Genomic DNA, 10,000 nt, shown 5'->3' with positions numbered 1-10,000 from the left:
CAAGTTCCCACAACTCCTTTGGCCTGTGTCTAACCTAGTCTGTGTCCTGCCTGCCAAGTCCCTTGTTCACCTCATCCCTACCTTGAGACATGTTTTGGATATGCTTCACTTTGCACCTCCGCCAGCACAGCAGGTTGAGGACATCATTGTTCGTTACTGCCATAGTAAGGGGGTGATGTTATATGAAGAGTCGGTAGGGCAATTTCCACAGACAGGCAGAGAAAGGTATACTAGAGCCAGTCCCAATTTTCCTGGAAGTCAAGGGCATCAAGAGGCACTTTACAAAGATGGTAATGTAAATATTCCTTCTCAGCCTAGCAGATTCAGAGTAGGTGACTGTAATAAACAAGAGAGAAATGGGCCAGTTATAACAGAGAGCAACAGAGTATCATCTCTGCCATCTCTGGCAATAAGGAAACAGTTGAATGCCCCATTGCCAGTGCAACTGCAAAACACCCTCCAAAAGCAACCAACAACCTTGAGGCTTGATCACAAAATTTATAGGAACACTGGCCATGATTATCAGAAACCTTCATCCATTACAGATGCTCCAAGGCCTAGCCTGCCCAGATCCCCACAAATACAGAATATTCCTGGATTTTCAGAGAATAATTCTTTGCCACCAGGAATTAAAATTAATATCATTGGCTGGCCCAATGTTGAAACCAAGCACACGATGAATAGTACAGGTCAGGTCATTCAGAAGTTAAAATGCAAACAGACTGACAATGTAACAGTGAGTGAGCAACCCAGTTATTCTCAGAAGGCTGAAGGACCAAATACCATTACTGGGAATTGTAGCAAAGTCCAGAGTCACTCATTGGAAATGGGTGAGACTGGCTTAACAAGGGAACTGAAGACCTCAAAGTGCATTCCACGCAACCAAAGAATAAGTGCAGTTGCATCTTCAAGGTCCAGGCTGGACCATTTCCGGTAGGAAAAAGTGTTGCTTTTTAAGGTTGTTTTTCTTATGCATTAAGAATGGTAAAGCTAATGGAATGGGTGAGTAAGGTTTTCTTAGATTGTGCTTTTGACTTTGTAAAAGGTAAGAAGGCTTGTTTTGTGTTATAATTTGAAAGCATTTGACTCAAAAAAGTTTCCAATTTTGTATGGGAAGTTCACCTATTTTGTCTCTAGTCCTTAATCATTTTCTTTCTTTCATCTTACAGATTCATGATGCCAAAGAGTGGAAAAGGATTCCCTCCTGTGGAAACTGTTGCCAAAGGTTCTGAAAATTGTATTTCAGAGCCAGTTCAGCTAACCAATTGCTCAGCAGAATCAGAGAGCAACAAGTATGGAGATTTCAAAATTGATTTGCAGGGAGTTCCAGACCAAAGCTTAGTCTCTGAGGTTATTATTATTATTATTATTACTTTCTTCTTATGTTTGCTAGTGAAAAGACATATTACATCTTGGCAACTCAGAAATGTTGTTTCAGGTTGGCTGAGTTCATTATTATTTCCTCATCACCAGCAGGATGAGTACACAGAGGTTGAACAAGGAGAATCAAACTCCATGGCAACCCTGAATAAAATTCTTCGAGGATTGACAAAGGTGGAGAACAAGACTGAGAGGAGATGGAGGCTAACGGAAGTATTTAAAGAGTTGACCAAAGGAGAGATTCTAAAAAAAACTGCGAGGAACTTCTCTAACATTGTCAGAGCTTTGAAAGGTATTTTATATTTTATTGTTTTATTTGTTTGAGACTTTATTTTTTCTTTATTTTTATTTTTGTTAACCCACAAAGTGTGGCTTATATTGCCATCTTTTATTTTTTATGAAATTGGAAAAAATTGACTTAAATGGATCAGAACTACAGCTTTGTTTTTACTTTTAGCAGCAAACCAAAATATATTACTATTTCATCATCAATAATATCAGTATCATTATCATCATTATTATTATTTCAGTTACCATTATCATCACTGTTGCTGTAATGATTTTCACAATCCTTAGAATCTTTATCATCATTATCAACATTAATCTTTTATATTTTCTCTTTTTCTGTCCTTAATCTAGAGATGAAAAACTTAAAAGCTGCTGAAGAGGTCCTTGGTGAGCTTGGTGTCTCTCTGATGGTAGAGTGTTCTGGGCAGCGTTATGTGGCGGAGGCGGCATCAGTTGTCAGTTTGCTTCTTGAAAGTGATTTATTAGTCAGTGCTTATTTGGTAAGTATAATGATATCAACTGTATTTATGTGTACATAATTCTACATATATGTTCAATGTATGTTTATATGCATACTGTAGTTTTGCAAAAAGCTATCAGCATGACAGCCTAAGTGCTGCTGGAGTTCATACAGAACCTAGGGGTGCAATATCATTGAAGGGTAGGTATTCTTGCTTGTGAGTTGCACCTTATTGTTTTACTGATGGGAGATATGTACTCCACTAGACACACATTTTGCATTAAACAGTTCATGAAGTACAGTATGTGATGGCATATGCACAAACATTTGCTATTCAGTTTTAAGCAATTTAGCTTCTTGTCTGTAGTACCACTTGAAATAGTTGAGCTGAGAAAGCAAAAGAGACCATACATTAATCAATACTCTTCAAGAATTCATATTCTTTGTCCTGTAAGACAACAGAACAAGTAATTTATTTTCCATCTCGCACAGCCTCTACAGAAGGAAACCCCTCCCTCAGAGCAAGCATTATCTGTGATGGCCCTGGAGGTGCTACACTCGACAGGACACTGGGACTCTTTCAAGAAGGTCTTGGATGGTAAAGCCTACTTGTGAGGTGTTTGAATTAGACCTTAGTTTATGAATTATCAAAATTCTTAGGATTTATAATTATGTTTTTCTGAATTTTAAGGATATTAGAAATTTAGCAAAATATACAGCTGTTAGTATCAAAGTTCTCATATTTCCAATGCACTGTTACAGTACATGTTAGCTTCAGAAGCTATGTTCATCTTTAACTTTCTTTGACAGATGTGTACTGGTCTGGAGGCTCAGAGGATGTCCAAACTAAACTGAAATGCTTATCCAGGATACTCCAGTGTCTACTGACATCAGTGCCAGTTGACTCCACCTCACACATTGCAAGGCTTCAGAACGCAGTCAAGATCCTGGCGTCACTTGTCAAGTATTTTCGGTATGATGTCCAAATAATAAGGAATGAATACACTAAGATAATGGGTAAGGTTAGGCTTTGTTTGTGTATATCTTCATTTGAATGTATTTTGTAATTTAAGCATATATAAAAAAGTGGAAAAATGTATATTGCATTTTTTCTTTGTTCAGTTTGACTTGGTTATAGTAAAGTATTTATGTTCCTGCTGTCATGGACTTTCCTAAATGTTTGGGAAATTGCTACAGAAGTACACCCCCTCAGTCTAAAACGAGTGAGAGAGTGAGAGTGAGTGAGAGCAAGAGTGAGTGAGAGCGAGAGTGTGTGAGAGAGTGAGAGTGCTTGTGTACTTGTGCGTGCATGTGCTTATGCGTGTGTGTGTGTGTATCAATATGTTTTGCTTTAATGTAATATTAGTGAATTTGCATAATTGGAATGAAGTGATATTGTTATTCTTATCGGTATTGTTGTTATTGTTTCTATTACATTTTTAACAATCTTTAACAGATTTAGTCACTTTCTTTATCAAGACTTGGAAGTGCGTAAACGAATCTGAAGTCCCTACTCTGATAATGGAAGTAAAAGCACTTGTTTTAGAAGCAAAGTCGTTTGGTATCAAAGTCCCTGAAGAAATTGAAGAATCAGCTGGATTTTATGATATGGTGAGTTTTTTAATGATTTTAGTTTTGAGGGAATGCATACTAGCATGTCAGAGTGAGAGAGTGTCAGAGAGTGAGAGTGAGTTCAAATTCAGATTGAAAACACTTTATTCCATTGATTATAATGGGTATTCTATTTACATATATGGTGTTTACACTTAGTAATATAATGCTATGAACATAAATATTATACAGTGCTTGTGAAACAAAATTACAGAGCACTAATATCATAAGTGGTTAAAATATTGTGCTTGGCTTGATGTTTAACTGCTTGGTGTCACTGATATTTTAGTAAATGTTCTTTCACTTTTGTTTTAAATATCTTTCCATAGGAAGTATTTCAAATATCTTCTGGTAATTGGTTCCGAATGACCAGCCCTTGATTTTGTATATTGCTTGCCCCAGTTTCTGTATTTTGTCTTTTGATATATAAGCAGTTATTTTGCTATGTGTGGACACCCATATTTCTGTTGTACTTTCAGCCATTTTAGTTTATGTGGTGTCATATGGTCATATGGTCATTTCCTAGTGCTACTCTTGCTGCAAAATTCTGTAGTTTCTATGTTCTTTGTATTTTATTTGTGGAACCCCAGGTATTTAAGCAGTAATTAATTATACTAAGTGATAGTGTTTGTATAAGAGCAATACTTTTTTCTGTGGGTATTTTATTTTTGATGTGATTTAAGTATATCAGAGTGCCCATTACTTTTCTATAGATGTTGTCAATGTGTTTCTCAAATGTCATTTTTCTCTCTATGTATACTCCTAGATTTTTTACTGTTGCATTGGGTTTGATGTAGCAACCTTGGAATTCTATAACTCTATCTGTGGGTATTTCTGCAATGTTCTGACAGCTACCTATAAAAGTACAATGTGTTTTCTGTGTATTCAGCTTCAGATTGTGCATGTTGAAGTATTTTGCTTCTGTTAGGGTCTGATTAGCTTTTCCTATCAACTCATTCTAATTGTTAACAGAGATATTGTAAAGAAATTGAGTCATCATTAATGAACATAGTGAATAAGATTGGGTCTAGAATGTAGCCTTATGGAACACAAAATGAAACTTATTGCTTTGATGATACTTTTTCATGAATTTTGACTGATTGAGTTCTCGCAGACAAGTAATTTTTTAACCAAAAGTTATTGATTCCTTGAGTTTTTAGTTTAAGAAGTATTTCATGGCTGAGGATATCAAAGGCCTTCAGTAGGTCACATGGAGTGAACAAATTTATCTCGTCTATGTTATAAATTTAATTTGGGACTTGGTAATGCTCTTTCAGTTGATAGTTTAGTCCAAAAGATATGTGGCGTGTTAGATATAAGGTTCTTTTCTACTTTCTTGAGAACTTTAGATATTACCGGGAGTATAGTGATGGGTTGATAATTATTCATTTCGACTGTAACACCAGATTTGAAAATAGGTGTTATGATATCATGTTTCCAAAGTCATGGATAAATACAGGTGACTATGAATGTAATAATGATTACTGTCCAATAGTATGCAGTTGCTGGGATACTATCGTTTATGAAATAATGTGCAAAAATGCATTAGCTCCTACAGAAATTGTTTTTCTTAGATGTTTTATTAATGATGTAATTGCTTCTTTTCCTTCAGGTTGCAGTCTGAAAATGTTTGTTAAAGACCTTGTTTCATTTATGTTGTGTTGATGTGTGGAGGTGGTTGTCTGTTCGTGAGTGAGTCTACCGACTTCTGCAAAGAAGTTATTAGTGTTCTTTATTATTATTTACATTAGTTGTGGAATTTAGGGAAATGCCTGTCATTTGTTTCTTATTTGGCGCTAGTGTCTTAACCAATTTCCATATTTCAGGAGAATCGTTTTTACATTCATTGAACTTACTTTTAAGATAATGTGTTTTTGCACAAAGGATGAGTGTTTTCACATTCCTCTTGTGTTTATATTCAGCCTGAAGGGTGGTGTCAGATCTGTTTATCTTGAGCATTTTGTGAGTAGTATTTCTATCATTTTTGGCTTTCTTAATGTTGTCATTTATCCAAGGGGTGGGAGGACCTTTTACTATTTTAGTTTTAATAGGAGCAGAGGCATTTATGCCTTTATTTATCACATCTGTTAAAATGTTAACTTGTCTGTCAACATTCTTTGTTGCAAAAATATCTAAGAGTGATGATTCATTGGCTATATGTTTTGCAGAGTAATTTAGGATCATAATGAGTAAGACCACGAGACGTTTTGGTGACTGGTTGTCACTTTGGTTTTTCTGTATTTAAGATCAAGGTTAAAAGCTCGTGATCAGCAATGGGGCATGGGATAGTGTCTCTGTGAAGAATAATATCGGATCTGTTTGTTGTTATGACAGCTAATATGGAAGAGGTACTTTCTGTAATCCATGTAGGCTTCTTTATGAGTTGTTTTTATTTATTTTTATTGATTATCCCAGTTAACATTGGATTTGATTTGTTTAGATCATTTAAATCACCTAGGATAAATAGGGGTTTCGTCTTTAATAACATTTAGCTGAAAATAGTTTCAGGATACTCAAAAGATTTTGCTGTAACATGTAGGTGTCCATAAATTATGTCGACGAGGAAGGAAGGAGTCATATCACATTATACAGTTACCCAGATGTTCTCTACTGCTGTATTATTTGCAGTTGTGGAGGAGGTCTTAATTGATTTATGGATATCTCTTGCATATATGCAGATACCACCTTCAAGGCCTGCATCACATCTATAAATATGAAAGTTTGGAATGCTGATGAAACTGCTTGATATTTATTGATGAAGCCAAGTTTTGGGATATCAGTATTTCTTTCCTTAATTAGAATGAGTGTGAGAGTGAGTGAGTGAGTAAGTACTTCCTCCTCCTCCTCCTCCTCCTCCTTTCCTCTCCTCCCCCTTTCCTAATGATGATAGTATCCATATCACAAGCATTGAGAAACGAAACAAAAAATATTTTCCATGATAATGCTTGATTCAAGGAATGGGAAATCAGGTGAGGTCATGTTATGGCCTACAAATTGTGACTGACCACTTGTGGAACCATCTACATGTTAACAAAATTCTCAAAACAAAACTACAGTGAACAGTAGAAATCCTTATCAGCAGTGAGTTAAGAAGTACATCTCTAATATCAAAAAAGAGAAAAAATGCTCCATTGAATTCACTAAAATCTTTTGGATAAAGATTTTACTATATATTGTGAGACAGGGTCATGTAATAATTTTTTGTTTTGTCACCTCAACATTTTTTTTTTCCAACAGGAAAGACAAGAGACTGCCAGTTTGCATATGGATGAACATATACAAAAGACTATAAGATTACATCAAAATGCTAGCATCAAAGGTGAGTTTTTCAAGGGTCCGAAAAAAACACATCAGCTTCTGTGTCCAGTTAATAAAGGAACACTCTGGAGAACTTGCAAGCAGGATGTGGGGCTGCCTGGGGGAAATTGCAAACAGGAATCAGCAATACCTGGCGAAGGTTATATGGAAAGAAGAGACAGCCAAGGAAAATCATTCTTCCAGGGCAGAACAGTACCCATTGCAGGTAGCACTAGTATGTGGGACTTGTCAGAGGAGAGAGGAGCCAGCCTAACAGTATGCTTGCAAGGTAACAGTGATGCCAACATTGCAAGGAAGGTAGTCATGCATGGCCAAGCAAGTTCGGGAATAGAGAGTCGAAACCAGGCCCAAGCTCCCATTGTTAGCAATTCCATAATGGAGAGAGGTGATTCTTGGAATAGACAGGTGTATCCTTCAGTATCGCCAAACAAGCAAGCCCATAGAATTAGAATGGAAATGCAGAATCCATCAAGATTTGTAGGGATGGCCAAGCATCAGTCAGCCAAAGGACTGACAACTTCACACAACTCAGTGGAATCAAATTGGGGAAGTGAGTTCTTCAGCAAGGGCTCCAAGAAGTTTAGGAAGGCTAAGTACAAGGGAAGCAAAAGACAGCTGATGAGACTTGCAAACAGTGATGATTGAGTGAGGAGGGGATAAAAGGAAGATAATTGTGATAAACAGAATAGAATTAGTGAAAGTAAAGAAGTATTTTTCTGGGGGAAAAAAAATCTTTGTACTAGATTGGAAAGAAATATATATGTATTTATATATTCTATTGGAAAGCATTAGAAAAATTATTACTTTTGCCCTTCTCCTTGGCCATTGCTTCCACCTTCTCCCTTCCCTCTTCTTTTCTGCTCTTTTGTTTCCTCTTCTCCCTCTCTCTTTTCCTCTTCCTCTCATCTTCTTTTCTTTTTCATAATTTACCTCTTTTTCTTCCTTTTCTCTTAATCTTTCCTCCTCCTCCTCCTCTTCCCCCTTTTGTCACCACCTCTTCAATTTCCTCCTCATTTTCCTCTATCTCCTCTTTTTCATCCATGTCTTTCTTCTTCCTCCTCCTCCAGCTCCTCTTTCTCTTTTTCCTTTTCTTCTTCCTCTCCCTCTTCTTTCTCTTTTTTCCTTTTCCTCTTCTTTCTTCTCCTTTCTCCTCCTCTTCATGCTCCTCCTACCCTTCTTCTCTTGTTTCTCCTCTTCCTTTTATTTGCTTTTTATTTTTTTGTAATGCAATAAAAGTTTATTTTGTTTCAAGTCATTTGCATTTAGATGACTTTATCTAAATAATTAATTTTTTTCATTGCCTTCTTTCTTCCGTGTATGTTTGTATATAAATGCTGATAATTTTTGCAGCGTACAGTAAGAAAATATATTGGATTTCTGACCTTTTTGCCTTCTTTTTTTAGGACCTGTTGCTGATATTGTTATTGTTAATAAGGGGAATTCAATTTATAATAGTGAACTTTACAGTGATGTTTTTAAAACTCGAGTAGACAGGTTCCTGTATCTTCTTTCATATTTTCAATCCTTGTGGTTTTGTCTTTTTAAGATGTATTAAAAGATTACTTTTTTTTTTCTTTTTTTTCAGTCATTTGGATTTAAATGACTAATGATAAATTGTGAAGATTTTTTTCTGCAGGATATTTAAAATTCTTAATGTGAATTTGAACCCGGCTTTTATGCCTAATAATGTACATGCTGATTGTTTTTGTAGCCTAAAACAAGAATATTATATTGTTTTTGCATACAGTTTTATTATTTTCCAACTTGCATTTACATTGTTGTAGTTTCTTATTTGTCAATTATTATTATTATTATGGGCAATTCCACAGCAGGAGGGACAGGGGAAGAAATAGAAATCACTATTTTATTCTATATATGGTGGGAATTTATTCACAAGACCCCCCAGCTTCCCAGAAAGAAATTCTGAATCAAGCTGTATGTCAAGCTAAGAATATTTCCTCTTGGCATGAGAATGCCATTGGCATAAGCTAGCCTATACCACAGTATCAAGTGCTAAGTGGTATTTCTCAAATAATAAGGGCAACTGAAATAACTTCCAACCACCCTGAATGTAGTATCCATCACTGCGGAATTGCCCTTATCTTTATTAGGAGAAATCACTTCAAAGTTCATGAATTCTGCTTTATTTTAATGCTTCATAAAAATGTCCAACTTAGCTATACATTTTATAACCCAAGTACACAGAGTTGATTGTCCATCACACATGACTATTGGTGTAATTTAATAAAAAACTAACATTGCTCAGGAAAGAAAATAAGACATATCTAAATATATATATTCAGTATAGACTACTATATTTTTATATGTTATATTTGGTATAGAGTTCCTGTATTTTGTCTGACTTAGATCTAGACAAGGCACTTCATGCAAGGCACTAAATATCACAGGGTATATATTGTAGTCGAGCCTTTATATCTATCTATCTATAATTTTACCTTTTACATATAAAATACTTTTAACTTTTATGCTCAACATATCACAATTACATCTTTATGATTGCTTATCTATTACATGGTCTATCATGGTTTTATAAGGCATTGATATAACTTATATATTTCTTTGCTTGTATGTGCATATAAAAAAAAAATGTACAGTCAACTTATCCTCTAATTATGTAAAGGGACAAAATAACGTTTAAAGGGAAGGGAAAATGTTTTAATTAAATTAATAAATAGGACTTGTACTGCTGTATCTCCATTTAAGGGGAGAACGTCAGGAGTTGTCATGAGTGTATATGTGTGCATGTTTGTAAGTGGGTGCCTGCGTGGAGCTGCTTCAACATACATATACGTGTATGCTTGCATTTCTGTCACCATGTCAAGAATAGTTTGAGGTCTTCATAATGCAGTCTAGCAAATACCTTTTGCTTCTCATCATAAGCATACTAATTCCTGCAAACAGTTTCTGTGTAGATGATGGTTT

At 35.5% G+C, this 10,000-nt stretch overlaps 1 protein-coding gene across 1 annotated transcript in view; it reads left to right on the top strand.

Moving 5' to 3' along the window:
• Positions 1–7,723, top strand: part of LOC113802811 (uncharacterized) — a gene marked incomplete in the record, with an annotated part of 59,601 nt that extends 51,878 nt beyond the window's left edge. Inside the window, 8 exon segments of the mRNA XM_070121124.1 lie at positions 1–933; positions 1,170–1,350; positions 1,474–1,672; positions 2,020–2,168; positions 2,621–2,726; positions 2,939–3,145; positions 3,585–3,739; positions 6,977–7,723. The exon segment at positions 1–933 is cut by the window's left edge and continues 59 nt beyond it. Coding sequence (XP_069977225.1) covers positions 1–933; positions 1,170–1,350; positions 1,474–1,672; positions 2,020–2,168; positions 2,621–2,726; positions 2,939–3,145; positions 3,585–3,739; positions 6,977–7,702 — 2,656 coding nt within the window.
• Positions 7,724–10,000: the final 2,277 nt, after the last annotated feature.

Source organism: Penaeus vannamei, chromosome 4, assembly GCF_042767895.1.
Source record: "Penaeus vannamei isolate JL-2024 chromosome 4, ASM4276789v1, whole genome shotgun sequence".
NCBI lineage: Eukaryota > Metazoa > Arthropoda > Malacostraca > Decapoda > Penaeidae > Penaeus > Penaeus vannamei.
This window is presented reverse-complemented; position numbering and strand designations above follow the sequence as displayed.